The 16,500-nt window shown below is 42.0% G+C and overlaps 1 protein-coding gene across 6 annotated transcripts in view; it reads left to right on the plus strand.

Annotated features, from left to right (window-relative positions):
• TBC1D2B (TBC1 domain family member 2B) overlaps positions 1 to 16,500 on the plus strand; it is an 87,222-nt gene that overhangs the window by 26,232 nt on the left and 44,490 nt on the right. For all 6 annotated transcript variants that reach the window (XR_014242204.1, XR_014242205.1, XM_082383635.1 and 3 more), the window contains one exon: positions 4,514 to 4,679. Coding sequence is in view for 4 of the 6 variants with exons in the window: in XM_082383635.1 (XP_082239761.1) it covers positions 4,514 to 4,679 (166 nt within the window). In the remaining 2 variants the exon portion in view is untranslated. The remainder of the gene's footprint in view (positions 1 to 4,513; positions 4,680 to 16,500) is intronic.

The raw sequence follows: 16,500 nt of genomic DNA on the forward strand, positions 1-16,500 counted from the left end.
CCGGCTGCAGGAGTGCAGGGTGGTGGGAGAGGGCAAGAGAGGGAAGCCCTGGAGTCAGGTGTGCTCCCCACCCCTAATGCAGGGGGTCTCTCAGAGGCGAGGTGGCAGGAGAGGGGCAGTCAGGAGGGATGATGAGCGTAGTTCCTTAGAGAACGACAGGGGCCTGCTGCCTCCTGCCTGATTTCCTCAGCCTCCATAAGGCCCTCCCTGCCGCACAACGGCAGTCGTTTATTCATTCCTTCAACCATTTTACCAGTATTTACTGAGTCCCTCCTCTGTGGCTGCTGTTGGGTACGCAGCTGTTAGCAAATCAGGCTGGGGGCCAGGTCTCACAAGATTTACGTCCTTGGTGAGGCACGGGAGAGAGCAGACGGATGCGTGATTAACCAGACACGTGGGCTGGCCCACTGGGGACGCTCAGACCCGGTGGCTTGCTGCCTCTTCCTTTCGGGGTTAGATGCACGCTGTGCCCTTACTTGGAAGATAACTGTACTGCTGACCACGCCTTCACAATCTGGGTTAAACTCACTTTGATAAAGGAAAAAAAGCTTTTTCAGGTTAACCCCACTCTGAGTGTCCTCCACCAGCTCCCAGTGGGGACTTGCAGGCTCTCTTTTGCGGTATCTTTGACACACATGGCAATGGCCTTTTCCCAGTGCTTTTCCCTCCTTTCTTGGAGGATGCTGCATCTTGGGCACCCTGTTCTGCCCTCTGCGAACAGGAGCTAGGAGCCGGAGAGGAGGGAAGACTCACGGAGGTGTCCAGATGTGAGCAGGAGCCTCCCGCTGTGGGTCCCACAGGGCCCCTGGTGTTAGAATGCGTTCAGTGGGAAGGACTCCTGGAGATCTGGGAATGGCCACGCCAGAATGATAGAGGCTGTGCTGGAATCAGAACCCAGGAAATCTGTAGTCTAAAAGTTGCTCAGAGGTGTCATTTAGGCATTGGGAAATGTTCAGAAATAACAGAGAAGGTCTGAACACCAAAACTCTTCAAGCACAGACTTTCTCTCCCCACTGCAGCTGCAAGATAAAGCACATGTTCGTGAATCCAACCCATCCTCTTAAGGGTTTCAAGGAAATACTGCCCTGTCCTAGTTTGTGTCCTTCTTGAGGCGGTTCCCTGAATGCTAATGTTAGGACACGTATTGAGGGGAAGCCAGCAGCTCCGCTTTTAATTAAGGAAATCTCACGTGGTCTTTTAACAACCAAAAACCAGACAAAACAATATAGCTAAAACTGGGAAATGGCTTCTTTTTCACGTCAAATGATGACTTTTAGAAGCGGTTGGTTTTGCCAACATCCTCCCTGGCCTCTGGTCCCTTTTCTGCACCCCACCCCCAGGGCCTGAGTTCCTCAGGGACCATTTCCAGTGTGGGCCCAGGGCTGCTGCCAGGCCTGGGCGTCCTGGTAACAGGTGCTTGGCTATGCGAGAGCGCTTGACAGTCTCACCCGCAGAGGGGCCGCTCCTCACCTTGCTGCCAACCCACACAGGAAGAAGGGGCTGGACCCTGCTCGAAACAGAAACAGATGCAGTGCGCTGTGTTTATTTCCTGGTTTGGTTTAGAGTTGTAATGCTTTGCCTGTGAGGGGTCTGCGAAAGACCAGCCTCCGGGAAGCCTGGGTGTCGGCTTTACCTTTGTCTGAAATAGAGGCGGTGCACCCGTGTGCCCAATGACCGACACACACTCACAGATGTCGGGTGCCTGCCTCTACCCGGTAAGTCACTGCACCCGCCATGAGGCTGTTGTCACTGCAGGAGCAGGTGACTGCCTTCTGGCCCCAGCTTAGGGCTTCTGTGTCCTGCCAAATAAAGTAGGTAGAGGAAACTGGACCCGGTTAGTGGTGTTTGAACGTATTTTTTGTTTGTTTATTGGAACTCTTTTTTTCCAAATGAAATCTCAAGAGGAACTCCAGGATATAAAAGAGTGAAAAGAGGAACCACTGTGGTTGAAGCTGAGAGTGGGACCCCTTCCTTCTCTCCCTCTGAAAATCCCCAAGGCATCTCCTGGACCCTAAGGCTCAGAGGAAAGTCTGGATACCAGGGACTCAATGCATTCGGTGGTGACTTGGAGCTTAACATTTTATTATTTTATATCTTTCTCCTAGATGTGTTCTCCTTTAGGGCAAGAACTCTCTCATTTTTTGTTGTACCCTGAGCACCTAGTGCTTCATACACAGTGGTAACTTGAACCAAGAATCAGGAACCAGTGGTAGTTTGTAACTTCTGGCCTTCTTGACTTAATCTTATAATCCATTGTGAAGCCTGTAGTTCTTCTGTCTCCCAACACACCCTCTTGCTTTTTCTACTTAGAATGCTACTATGAGCCAGGTGTTGACTCTCATGGGCAGGCCCCAGTTCCCCTCATGGATACACAGCGGTCATTTCGTGTCACAGCCAGCATACTTTTCCCAGTGTGTTCCCGGAGCCCTTCCCATGCTGACTGTGGTCAAGTTGGTGACCTGCCAACAAAGTGTGAGCCCGTCGTAAGGTGTTCTCGTTTGGAACATCAATTTTCAAGGGCCCCTGAGCCCAGGATTCCCTGTGCTCTGCCTTCTCTACCAGTGCTCGATGACCTTCACAGTGACCTGTTCTAAGTGAACTCAGGTTGTGTGCTCATCTGATTAGAAAGGAATTTTTTTCTTGGATATCAGTGTTCCAGCGTTCCATCAGTCCACTGAAGGAGTGATGGTTGATATTGCCAACGTAGGGATGCTTTATTCAAGGGGAGTATAGATCAAATTGATTATTGTAAAACAATGTTAAATTCTGTTTACAAACATGTATATTCTCAGAGAGATTATATCGTTTGGAAGAATACAAAGTATTTATTGTTGGATACATTTTATCAAAACTTTAGAAAAGTAAGTTTTTATTATGGGTCTTATGGGAAATTTTAAACATATGCAAAGAGAGCATAACATAATATTACCCACACGTTTATTAGGTAGTTTCAACAATTAGTATTTCACGACCCATCTTGTTTCATTGATATATTTACCCACTTAATTTTGTTATTTGGAAGCAAATAACATGTTATTTGAGGCAAATATTATTTATTTGTTAAATAACAAAATGTTGTTATCTTTTTTCTTGTGTTTGAATTTTTGAATTTTATTTTATTTTTTTATACAGCAGGTTCTTATTATCCATCTTATACATATTAGTGTATATATGTCAATCCCAATCTAAAAATATGGAACGCTTCATGAATTTGCGTGTCATCCTTGCGCAGGGGCCATGCTAATCTTCTCTGTATCGTTCTAATTTTAGTATATGTGCTGCTGAAGCGAGCACCAAAATGTTGTTATCTTGAAGCAAATTCTGGGCATCATATCATTGCAACCTTAAATATTTCAAACATTTACATTTTATTTTATTTCAAGATTTTTTTGATGTGGACCATTTTTAAAGTCTTTATTGAATTTGTTGCAGTATTGCTTCTCTTTTTTTATGTTTTTTGGTGTTTTGGCCACGAGGCATGTGGAATCTTAGCTCCCTGACCAGGGATGGAACCCACACCCCCCTGCATTGGAAGGCAAAGTCTTAACCACTGGACCCCCAGGGAAGTCCCTCAACCACTTTCGTTTTAAAGATACATTCTGAAATTTGATCATGTTTTAGCATCAATGCATTTGCCTATGAATTTACTGAACTGCTATCCTTTATATGCAAACTTATTTTTTCAGTGTCACTATTGGTGATCAGCAAGTATGTATATATTCTATTCCCCTCATTTTCTCACAGAAAAGGGCATTAGTGTAATCTGGTCTGCACTTTGCTTTTTTCACCTAACAGTTTATCCTGGAAATTGTTCCTTATCAGTATAGGTGAGTGGACCATGATCACAGCTTTATACCAGGTTTACTGATCTACAGGACAGCGGAGAGGAGCCCTAGCTTCTTCTTCCCCTGGGCCGATGCTGTTAACTTGGTGGTTTGAAGCATGAACCACCTTCCTTTGAGGACCATGGGTCTACTTTAGATGAAAATGGTTGCAGAACACGCTAGCTGCCTACAGATTGTGTTTTCATGTAGTACACGTTAAAAATATACTATAATAGGGCTTCCCTGGTGGCGCAGTGGTTGAGAATCTGCCTGCCAATGCAGGGGACACGGGTTCGAGCCCTGGTCTGGGAAGATCCCACGTGCCACAGAGCGGCTGGGCCCGTGAGCCACAATTACTGAGCCTGCGCATCTGGAGCCTGTGCTCCGCAACGAGAGGCCGCAATAGTGAGAGGCCCGCGCACCGCGATGAAGAGTGGCCCCCGCTTGCCACAACTAGAGAAAGCCCTCGCACAGAAACGAAGACCCAACACAGCCATAAATAAATAAACAAACAAACAAACAAATAAATAAATAAATAAATAAATAAAAGATAAAGGGGCCATGTAAAAAAAAATACTATAATATATACTATATAGATTTTTATATAGTATATCAAGACAGTGTACTATGTAGGATATCAAGTTCCCTGTGGAAACTGAGTAACTGACACTTGTTTGCCTTTCTTTCAGATTTAATTAACCCGCACCCAAATGCTTCTGCAGAAAAAGCCAGAAATGTCCTAGCTGTGGAAACTGCCCCTGGAGAGCTGGTGGGAGAGCAAGCTGCAAATCAGCCCGCCCCAGGGCATCCAAATTCCATTAACTTCTCTTTGAAACAGTGGGGCACTGAGCTCAAGTGAGTCTTTGGAAAGCAGCATGTGAAACTGAAAATGGCTTATTTCTGATAATGTATGTTATAATTTTATATATGAAATTATAAAACCACCTGACATTTGTGAAAGCATTTACCACAAGGTACTTTTGCATACTTCGTTATTTTTTTAGCTTGTATGGAATGCCTATTACGTGCCTGTTGCTGTGAAACACTTTCACACTCATGGTTTAATTGCTTGACTCTGTGAGGTGGGTCATATGGTTGACATTTTACAGAGAGAGCAGTTGGCTCAGGAAGAGTCCTTGTCTAAGGTCACAAGTCTCCCAGGCTGCAGAGTTGAATGAGCATCACCACAATCAATTTTAGAACATTTTCGTTACCCCAAAAAGAAACCCCAGTACCCGTTAGCAGTCCCTTCCCCTTTCCCCCAAACCTCTTGCTATCCGGCCCTTGGGAACCACTGATCTACTTTTTGTGTCAATGGATTTGCCTGTTCGGGTACTTCATATAAATGATATCATACAGTGTGTGGTCCTCTGTGTCTTGCTTCTTTCACCAAGCATAATGTTTTTAAGGTTCATGCATGTTGTAGTACGTATTAGTACTTCATTTCTTTTTTTTTCTGTTATAAATTTATTTTATTTATTTTTAGCTGCGTTGGGTCTTCGTTGCTGCGTGTGGGCTTCCTCTAGTTGTGGCGAGTGGGGGCTACTCTTCGTTGCAGTGCGCGGGCTTTTCATTGTGTTGGCTTCTCTTGTTGTGGAGCACGGGCTCTAGGCACCTGGCCTTCAGTAGTTGTGGCTCGCAGGCTCTAGAGCACAGGCTCAGTAGTTGTGGCGCATGGGCTTAGTTGCCCCATGGCATGTGGGATCTTCCCAGACCAGGGCTCGAACCCGTGTCCCCTGCATTGGCAGGCGGATTCTTAACCACTGCGCCACCAGGGAAGTCCCCATTTCTTTTTATTGAGCAATAAGATTCCATTATGTGGGTATACCACATTTTGTTTATCCATTCTTCAGTTAAGGGAAATTTGGGTTCTTTCCACTTTTTGGCTGCTATGAATACAGCTGCTATAAATATCTGTGTGCAGGTTTTATGTGGACATAAGTTTTCGACTTCTTTGAGTAAATACCAAGGAGCACGATTGCTGGATCATATGGTAAGAGTATGTTTAGTTTCGTAAGAAACTGCCAGTCTTCTGAAATGTACCACTTTGCCTTCATTTCTACCAGCAATGAATGAGAGTTCCTGTTGCTCCACATACTTGCCAGCATTTTGTGTTGTCAGATTTTTGTCATATGATGACATATGATGTGACGCATTTTTCATATGCTTATTTGCCACCTCTGTATCTTCTTAGGTGGAGTGTCTGTTAAGGTCTTTGGCCATTTTTAATTGGGTTGTTTGTTTTCTTATTATTGAGTTTTAAGAGTTCTTTGTATATTTTGGGTAGCAGTCCTTTATCAGATGTGTCTTTTGTAAATATATTTTCACAGTCTGTGGCAGTCGTTTAATTCTCTTATATTGCCTTTCACAGAGCAGAAGTTGTTAATTTTAATCAAGTCCAGCTTATCAATTATTTCTTTCAAGATTGTGTCTTTGGTATTGTATCTAATACCTTCACCATACCCAAGGTTGTGTAGGTTTTCTTCTGTGCTAACTTGTAGGAGTTCTATAATTCTGAGTTTTACATTTATGTCTATGATCCATTTTGAGTGAATTTTTGTGAAGTGTATAAGGTTTGTGTCTAGATCCTTTATTTTGCATGTAGATGTCTAGTTGTTCCAGCACCGTTTATTGAAGAGGTTATCTTTGCTCCATTGTATTGTCTTTGCTTTTTTGTCAAAGATCAGTTGACTGTATTTATATGATTCTATTTCTGGATTCTCTGTTATGTTCCATTAAGGTATTTGTCTATTCTTTTGCCAATACCACACTGGCTTGATTACCATAGCTTTATAGTAAGCCTCAAAGTAGAATAGTGTCAGTCTTCCAGCTTTGTTCTTCTTCAGTATTGTGTTGGATATTCTGGGTCTTTCCCCTCTCCATGTAAACTTTAGAATCAGTTTGTCAATAACCACAAAATAACTTGCTAGGATTTTGATTGGGGTTGCATTGAATCTATAGATAAAATTGGGACGAACTGACAATGTTGAGTCTTTCTATTCATGAGTGTGGAATATCTCTCCATTTATTCTGTTCTTCTTTGATTTCATTCATCAGAGTTTTGTGGTTTTCCTCATACAGATCATGTGTATATATATATATATATATATATATATATATATATATATATATATATATATATATATATACTTAGATTTATACTTAAGTACTTTGCTTTCTGGGGTGCTATTGTAAATGATATGGTGTTTTTAATTTCAAATTCCACTTGTTCACTGTTGGTATATAGGAAAACAGTTGAATTTTGTATATTAATCTTATATTGTACAACCTTGCTGTAATCACTTATTAGTTCCAAGAGTTTTTTGGTTAACTCTTTCAGATTTTCTACATAGATGGTTGTGTCATCTATGAACAATTTTATGTCTTCCTTCCCAATATTTTTAATTTCTTTTCTTTGCCTTATTGCATTAGCAAGGACTTCCAGTACAGAGTTGAAAAGGAGTGGTGAGAGGGGACGTTGTTGCCTTGTACCTGATCTTAGTGGAAATGCTTCAGGTTTCTTACCATTAAGTATGATGTTAGCTGTAGGCTTTTTGTAGATAGTCTTTATCAGGTTGAGAAAGTTCCCTCTATTCCTAGTTTACTGAGAGTTTTTATCATGAATGGGTGTTGGATTTTGTCAGATGCATTTTCTGCATCTGTTGATATGATTATGTGATTTTCCTTTTCTAGTCAGTGATGTGATGGATTACAATAATTGATTTTATTTTTTATTTTTAAAATTTATTTATTTTTATTTATTTATTATTTTTGGCTGTGTTGGGTCTTTGTTGCTGCGCGTGGGCTTTCTCTAGTTGCGGCGAACAGGGGCTACTCTTCATTGCGGTGCACGGGCTTCTCATTGTGGTGGCTTCTCTTGTTGCGGAGCACAGGCTCTAGAGCGCAGGGGCTTGAGTAGATGCGGCACATGGGCTCAGTAGTTGTGGCTCGTGGGCTCTAGAGCGCAGGCTCAGTAGTTGTGGTACATGGGCTTAGTTGCTCTGCAGCATGTGGGATCTTCTTGGACCAGGGCTTGAACCCATGTCCCCTGCATTGGCAGGCGGACTCTTAACCACTGCGCCACCGGGGAAGCCTCCAATAATTGATTTTAGAATGTTGAATGAGTCTTGCATACCTTGGATAAATCTCACTTTGTTGTGAGGTGTAGTTTTTTTATACATTTTTGAATTTGATTTGCTAATATTTTGTTGAGGATTTTTGTATCTGTGTTCATAAGAGACATTGGTCTGTAGTTTCTTTTTTTATTCTTGTTTTGGTTTGCCATTAGGGGAATGCTGCTCTCATAGAATGAGTTAGCAAGTATTCTCTCTGCTTCTATCCTCTGAAAGAGATTGTAGATAATTAATATAACTTCCTGGGACTTCCCTGGTAGTCCAGTGGTTAAGACTCTGCACTCCCAGTGCAGGGGCCCAGGTTCGATCCCTGGTCAGGAAACTAGATACTGCACGCCACAGCTAAAGATCCTGCGTGCCGCAACTAAAAGATCCTGCATGCCGCCACTAACGGTGCCGTACATGGCAACAAAGATCCCGTGTACTGCAACTAGGACCCGGTGCAGCCAAATAAATAAATAAATATTTTAAAGATTAGTATAATTTCTTTCTATAATGTTTGGTAGAATTCATCAATGAACCCATTTGAGCCTGTACTTTCTGTTTTGGAAGGTTATTATTGATTCCATTTTAAAAATAGATATAGGCCTATTCAGATCTTTTATTTCTTCTTGTGTGAGTTTTGGCAGATTGTGTCTTTCAAGGGATTGGTCCATTTCATCTAAGTTATCAGATTTATGGGCATAGAGTTGTTCATTGTATTTCTTGCGTATCCTTTTAATTTCCATGGAATCTGTAGTGATTTTCCCTCTTTAATCTCCAATATTAGTGATTAGTGTTATTTCTTTTTTCCTTAGTTAGTCTGGCTAGAGGCTTATCACACTGATTGATCTTTTCAAAGAACCAGCTTTGGTTTCATGTTTTTTTTTTTAACATTTATTTAATTTATTTTTTGGCTGCATTGTGTCTTAGTTGCGGCAGTAGGGATCTTTCGTTGTGGTGCACGGGCTCTTCGTTGCGGTGTGCGGGCTTCTCTCTAGCTGTGGCACGCAGGCTTCTCTCTAGTTGTGGCCTGCGGGCTCCAGAGCATGTGGGCTCTGTAGTTGTGGCATGTGGGCTCTTTAGTTGTGGCATGTGGGCTCAGTAGTTGTGGCATGTGGGCTCTTTAGTTGTGGCGTGTGGGCTCAGTAGTTGAGGTGCACAGGCTTAGTTGCCCCACGGCATGTGGAATCTTAGTTCCCTGACCAGGGATCGAACTGGCATCCCCTGCATTGCAAGACAGATTCTTAAGCACTGGACCACCAGATAAGTCTCTGCTTTCATTTTTTTCTGTATTGATTTCCTGTTTTCAATTTATTGATTTCTGCTCTACTTCTTCTTATTTATTTTCTTCTGCTTACTTTGGATTTAATTTGCTCTTCTTTTTCTAGTATCCTATGGTAGAAACTTGGATTATTAATTTTAGATCTTTTTTCTTTTCTATTATATGCATTCAATGCTATAAATTTCCCTCTAAGCTCTGCTTTTGCTGCATCCCACAGATTTTGATAATTTATGTTTTCATGTAGTTCAGAATATTTTAAAATTTCTCTTGAGATGTCTTCTTTGACTCCTGTTAGTTGGAAATGTGTTGTTTAATCTCTGCATACTTGGGGATTTTCCTATTACCTTCTGTTACTGATTTCTGGTTTAATTCCACTGTGGTCTGAAAGCAGATGTTGTATGATTTCTGTTCTTTAAATTTGTTAAGGTGTGTTTTATGGCCCGGAATGTGGTTTGTCTTGATGAATGGTCCATGTGAGGGAAATGTATATTCTGCTCTTGTTGGATGAAGTAATTTATAGATATCATTCACATCAAGTTGACTGATGGTGTTGAGTTTGACTGTGTCCTTATTGATTTTTTGCCTGCTGGATTTGTCTATTTTGGATAGAGGGGTGTTGAAGTCTCCATCTATGATAGTGGATTCATCTATTTCTCCTTTCAGTTCTATCAGTTTTTGCCTCACATAGTTTGATGCTCTGTTGTTAGGCACATACACATTAAGAATTGTTATGTCTTCTTGGAGGATTGACCGCTTTATCATTATGTCATGCCCTTCTTTATCCCTGATAACTTCCCTTACTTTGAAGTCTACTCTATGTGAATTTAATATAGCTCTCCTGCTTTCTTTTGATTAGTGTTAGCACAATATATTTTTCTCTATTTACTTTAATCTATTTGTGTCTTTATTTAAAAGTGGGTTTCTTGTAGACAACATATAGTTGTGTGCTAATTTTTGATCCATTCTGACAATTTCTGTCTTTTAATTGGTACATTTACACCATTGACATTCAAAGTGATTATTGATATAGTTGGATTAATATATACTGTATTTGTTACTGTTTTCTATTTGTTGTCCTTGTTCTTTATTGCTATTTTTGTCTTCCACTCTCTTAACTGCCTTTTGTGGTTTTAATTGAGCATTTTATATGATTCCATTTTCTCTCCTTTCTTGGCATATCAGTTATACTTTTTTTTTCTTTTTTTTTTTACTTTTTTAGTGGTTGCCCTAGAGTTTCCAATATGCATTTACAACTTATCCAACTCCACTTTGAAATAACGCTATCCACTTCACAGGTTGTGTGAGTACCTTATAACAACAAAATAATCCTAATATCCTCCTCTAGACCCTTATATCATTGCTGTTATTCATTTCACGTATATATAAAGCATACATAGCACATATATACATAATATGTATACATAAGCATACATAATATATGCATAATATAAGCTTGCACATATATAAAATGTACATCAGTATACCATACATAACATGTATACATAAGCGTACATTGTTGGTATTATTATTTTGAACAAACTGTTACCTATTAGATCAATTAGAATAAGAAAAATAAAAGTTTTTATTTTACTTTCACTTATTCCTTCTTCAATAATCTTCCTTTCTTTATGTTAGATCTGAGTTTCTGACCTATATTATTTTTCTTCTCTCTAAAGAACTTAATACTTCTTGCAAGGCAAATCTACTAGCAACAGATTCCTTCAATTTTTTTTTTTTTTTTGGTCTGAGAAAGTCTTTATTTTTTTTATTCTCCTTTACATTTGAAGGATAATTTCACAGTTTACAGAATTCTAAGTTGGTGGAATTTTTTTTCTCTCAACACTTTACGTATTTCAGTCTACTATTATTTGCATGGTTTCTGAGGAGAGGTCAGATGTAATTATCTTTGTTCCTCTATAGGTAAGGTAGTTCTTTCAGAATTTTTTATCTTTGATTTTCTGTAATTTGAAAATGGTATGCCAAGGTATGGGCTTTTTGGCATTTATCCTGTTTGGTGTTCTCTGAGCTTGCTGGAGCTGTGGTTTGGTGTCTGAGGTTAATTTGGGGAAATAATCCATCATTATTGTTTCAAATATTTCTTCTTTTCCCCTCTCTTTCTTCTACTTCTGATATTCCCTTTATGCATATGTTACACCTTTTGTGGTTGTCCCATAGTCCTCAGATATTCTGTTCTTTTTTCTTTCCTTTTTTTTCTTTTTCCAGTCTTTGTTCTCTTTGCCTTTTAGTTTTGGAGGATTCTATTGAGATATCTGTATGCTCAGAGATACTTTACTCAGCTGTGTCCAATCTACTAATAAGCCTGTCAAAGGCATCCTTCATTTTTTTTGCAGTGTTTTTTTTATCTCTAGCATTTCTTTTTGGTTCTTTCTTAGAATTTCCATCTCTGCTTACACTGCCCATCTGTTCTTGCATGCAGTCTACCTTATCCATCAGGGCCCTGAGCATATTAATCATAGTTGTTTTAAATTTCCCGCCTGATACTTCCAACATCCCTGCCATGTCTGGTTCTGATGCTCGCTTGTCTCTTCAAACTGTGGAGGTTTTTGCCTTTTGGTATGCCTTGTAATTTTTTGTTGGTAGCTGAACATGATGTTCTAGGTAAAAGGTAACTACTGTAAATAGGCTGTTAGTAATATGGTGATGAGGTGTGGGAGGTGAGGAAGTGTTGTGTAGTCCTATGATGAGGGCTCAGTCTTTTAGTGAGCTTGTGCCTCTGGAGTTTGAACTTCCCAAGTGTTTCTCTGTGTTTTTATTCCTCCCTTAGGTGGGGCAGGATGGCTAGAATGGGCTGGAGTTGAGTATTCCCCTTCCCACAGGTCAGTTAGGCTCTGATAATACCCAGGTTAGGCTCTGGTTAATAGTTTTCCTGGAAGGCAGGCCTTGTTAAGAACAGAGTACTCTGGAGTATTTAAAAATTATTTCTTTTCCCCTCTCCCTGCCAGAAGCCAGAGGGAATTTTTCTCTGGTATTCACTGTGGGAACCTGGTCGAGCTCCTGGAGGTAACTCTCACAATATTGTGGGGACCCCTATGACAGGCCCCCTGGAGTTTTTAACTCACAGTTGTCTGTACTGAGCCTCCAGCAAGTCATCAATTACGGTGAGTTTTCCTACCCCGGCACTGGTTCCTTAGGTGACTCTGTGCTCTAGGAAGCTGCGACTCCCTGTATTGGCCTGTCCTTCCAGTACTGGGGATAGCAGTTTGCCCTGTGTCCTTCCTTCTCTTATGGATCCAAGAAGTGGCTTGTTCCCTGGTCACTGTTTCCCCATATTCTCACTCCCTGAGCTGCTGTGTTCCGGCCATTCCATACCTTGCTCCTCACCCAGGACCTTCACTCATGGTGTGCCCTTCTGCTCGGGGTGCCCCATGTCATCTGATTCAGTCCTTTGCCAGCCGGTACCGAAGGTAAGGTGGGAGGGAGGAGGCAAGGTGGGGCTGGCTCCCTGGGTGCCTGCCGCTAGAGCAGCACTGCTTTCATTGATTTCAGCCTGTTGGACTTCTCCTTAAAGAAAGGGTTCTATGCTCCTAAACATGTTAGAAAGCCACCAAGAGGTTCTCCCTTTCTTTTACAGGTTAAGAAGCTGAGGCTTAAGAGAGGTAATGAAACCACAGAAATGCGTCTTGGTGGGGGGCTCTGAGGAGCTCCGGTTCTTTATGTCTCAGCACAGGAAGAATTCTGTGAGAGGCAAAGTGTGATAGATAAGAAGTGGTTTATTAGAATAGGACACTTGTAAGGTTTACAAGCGGGTGGGCAAGAGGGTGCCTCCCCAAGAACTTAGTGGGCTACAGTTTTATAATCAAAGGAAAAGAGGGGAGAGGGGGAAAAGACCATCTTCTTCCTCACTCTTTGAGTCTTCCATCATTAACTCCTCCGACATGTTGGGAGGGGGAGTTTTTGACCCTATATGGCCCATCCAGGACTGTCATGGTGCTATGGAAAAATTATTTCAGGTCTCAGTATAATGAGGGTCTTTCACTTTGAAATGTCACTTTTCCCAAATTATTGCTTTTTATGTGTGCAGAGCACATCCTAGGGGTCATTAACTTACTGACATCACAGGGCAGGATGTGAGTATCATTCCACCATTGTTTTATTGTTTTGGGACATGTCTCATGCTTCTGTTTCATGGTTTTGTTGCTAAGCAAGCCTGCTTGGCTTTGTTGCTAGGCAGGCCTGCTTTCTTGAGTGATCATTAACTTACAGGGGTCTCCCATACTTTTTTCTTTACTTATGTTCCCTTAGTGGAAATAACTATTTAATCACCTACTTTGTCCCTTTACTCTGTCCCTATCAGTAAAGTGACTTGCTCAAGACACATAGCAGGTGTATGGCAGATCTGAAAGGCACCTTGGGTGCCTTGATTGGAGCCCGGTGTTCCTTCCACCTCTCATTGTAAGAACATATTCGGGAAACTGTTGATTTGCCAGATTTTCATGCCTAACTAGCCTCATCTGCCCTTAAAGTTAGATAATGGAAACGGGGGGAGACAGACCTGTAACACAGGCGGCTTTCTGATTATGGAGTGTGTCCAGCCTAGGAAAGTGAGCACGTGTCACCTTTACTTGTAACAACTGACTGTTCACTTTCAGGGTTAAAGTTCACTTGGAGTTATCTTCTGTCAGCTGTGCCTTCCCACTGTAGCCCAGTGATTAAGAGCCAGACAGCTGAGTTCAATTCCCAGATCTGGATAACTCAGGCAAATTACTTAACTTTCATTTGTAAAATGGGGGTAGTAATCACATATACTTCAGGAGATCAACATGATGATGACAACTTAAGCTGACCCTCGCTAGGTACTAGATGAGGGCTAGTTGTTGCCATTTTTGGGGGAGACACAGCTCATGGCAAAACCATTCTCCATGGAGGTCCAGGGGGCCACTTCCTGTAGAAACCCTGATGTTTATTGATTGGCATAGGGATCTTAGGTGTTTATGGTTTTTGTTTTCTTTTTTTTACTTATGGCGTGTTTAACGAAGGTTTAAATAAGATGCTTTAGGTGTGTAGAGAGATTTTAATGATCATAGAAGTATTAAAACAATATTTCTATATTATAAATTCATGGCTCAAAAATTACATGTATTTTATATAAATTTAAAATGGTGTTTTAATTAAAGTGGCTTAAGGGATAATTTTTTGTTTAAGTTTTTTTTTTAAATTTATTTATTTTATTTTTGGCTGCATTGGGTCTTCGTTGCTGCGCACGGGCTACTCTAGTTGCGGCGAGCGGCCTTCTCATTGCAGTGGCTTCTCTTGTTGCGGAGCACGGGCTCTAGGCGCGTGGGCTCAGTAGTTGTGGCTCACAGGCTCAGTAGTGTGGCTCACGGGTTCTAGAGCGCAGGCTCAGTAGTTGTGGCACACGGGCTTAGTTGCTCCGCAGCACGTGGGATCTTCCTGGACCAGGGCTCAAACCCGTGTCCCCTGCATTGGCAGGCGGATTCTTAACCACTGCGCCTCCAGGGAAGCCCCTTAAGGGATAATTGAATGCTTGTCTGCTGTGCTTTTGTTGTGTTTATCAATACAGTTGAAACTCTCTTATCCAGCTTCCATTCCTCCAGCTCCCCTGTTTAACTGACATTCTAAATTCCCTCTATAGAGCTGTGGTCCGCAATGCCCGCACGAGACTAATGGGCTACTGCAGGGCACCCTGTGCCTCTGCTCCCACCAGCCACCTGCAAACTTACCAATAGTCGGCTGGCTTTGTTCCTAACTAGTTTTACTTGTTCTTGTAATTACATAATTCAGTGAAATACTTAGTAAACCCATAACATATTAAAATGAAACGTTTTTTCTGTGAAAAGTAAGTTGAATGCTTGGGGGAAATTTGATAAAGGTGAGTCACTAAAAAATTGCCAGGATGTGGGTGGCACAGTTGTGAAAGATAGGAGAAAAAAAATTGTTCAAAACCTATAAAGATTCTATACTTAGATTGTTTCACAACTGTAAATCCCCATTCTACTTTTTAAGAAGAAGCAAAACAAATTTGGGAAAATTAGATGATGTCTTATGGGTGTGATTTATCCAAAAAAGATACCAGGGAACTGTGGTCAGTAGCCTCAGACTCAAGAAGAAGCCTTGGCTGGCCTACATCAGGAGGCTGGCACACCAGCGCACACTTACTTGTGCCTTTATAGGTACATGTGTCTGTTTTAGGTTACTGTTAAATGGTTTCCCGCTTTAACCAACGTTTTCATTAATCTACTAACAGTCCAGATCACTTCAGGTAAAAGAATTCAGGTGAAAGGTCTCATGTGCAGTTCTGGCTGGTCCATGTGTGAGTGTGCATGCTTGGGGGTGGGAGTGGGAGTGTGTGCCCTGGAGCCCGTGCAGAGTTTGAACAGGATGGGTAGGCGTGGGAGGTGTGCTTAGGCTGCAGCAGTGCTGCAGGTTGGGTGATGTCAGTGAGCATTGCCCTGTGGTTCTGTGGGCCTGGACTGCGAGTCCATGGCCAGGTGCTCAGCCGTGCCTGACATGTGGCCGGCAGCTCCCAGGGTCCAGCTCTCCCTCTGCTCAGGAGTGGGGTCACGCCGTGGCTAGTGCTGTTCGTAGTCAGCCTGGGTTTTGGAATCACAGCCCTGCTACTCATTAGCTGTGTGATGTTGAGCCAGTAACTTAACTTCTCTGAGCTTTATATTCTCCATTAGTATAAATTGGCGTGTGTGTGTGTGTGTGTGTGTGTGTGAATGCCCTTCCCCAGTGGGTGGGTGTGTTAAGGTTATAAATAAGAACTGCCTAGCTCAGTGTCTAACTCATTGTAAGTGCTCAGTAAAAAGTGGTCACACGATCCAGTCCTGTTGGTATTGCTGCCACTGTTGTTACCCTGCCTCCGTTGAGCCAGTAAGTGAAGTGGATCTTTATTATCCATAAGTAAAGTAGAGGGTGCCTTTCTGGAGGATGGGCGTGAAGACTGGGGTGACTGGGAAGGTGTGCTTATCCTTCTGGCTTGCCTCTGATAGGTCTTATGCTAGCCGCTGACCTGCTCTGACCCTTTGTCTTTTGCTTCCCTCTTGACCCCTCAGGCCAGGTATATTTATCTGTGTACATGGCTGGCGTTCTCAGGAGACTGTTCTGGTTTGGCTGGCTAGGACCATGCCTGGTGGCTCATCCCCAGTTTGTAGCAGAGGGTGCGGCCCAGACCAGAGCAGGCAGATAGTTGGTGAATTTGGGGAAGTCGTTCATGCCCAGTAACTGTAACATGGTATTTATTTGTGGTTTTCCTTGTAAGGCACAGCTCTGACTATACCAAGACAGAATTTAGTCA

This window comes from Balaenoptera borealis (genome assembly GCF_965194805.1).
Source record: "Balaenoptera borealis genome assembly, chromosome: 3".
Taxonomy (NCBI): domain Eukaryota; kingdom Metazoa; phylum Chordata; class Mammalia; order Artiodactyla; family Balaenopteridae; genus Balaenoptera; species Balaenoptera borealis.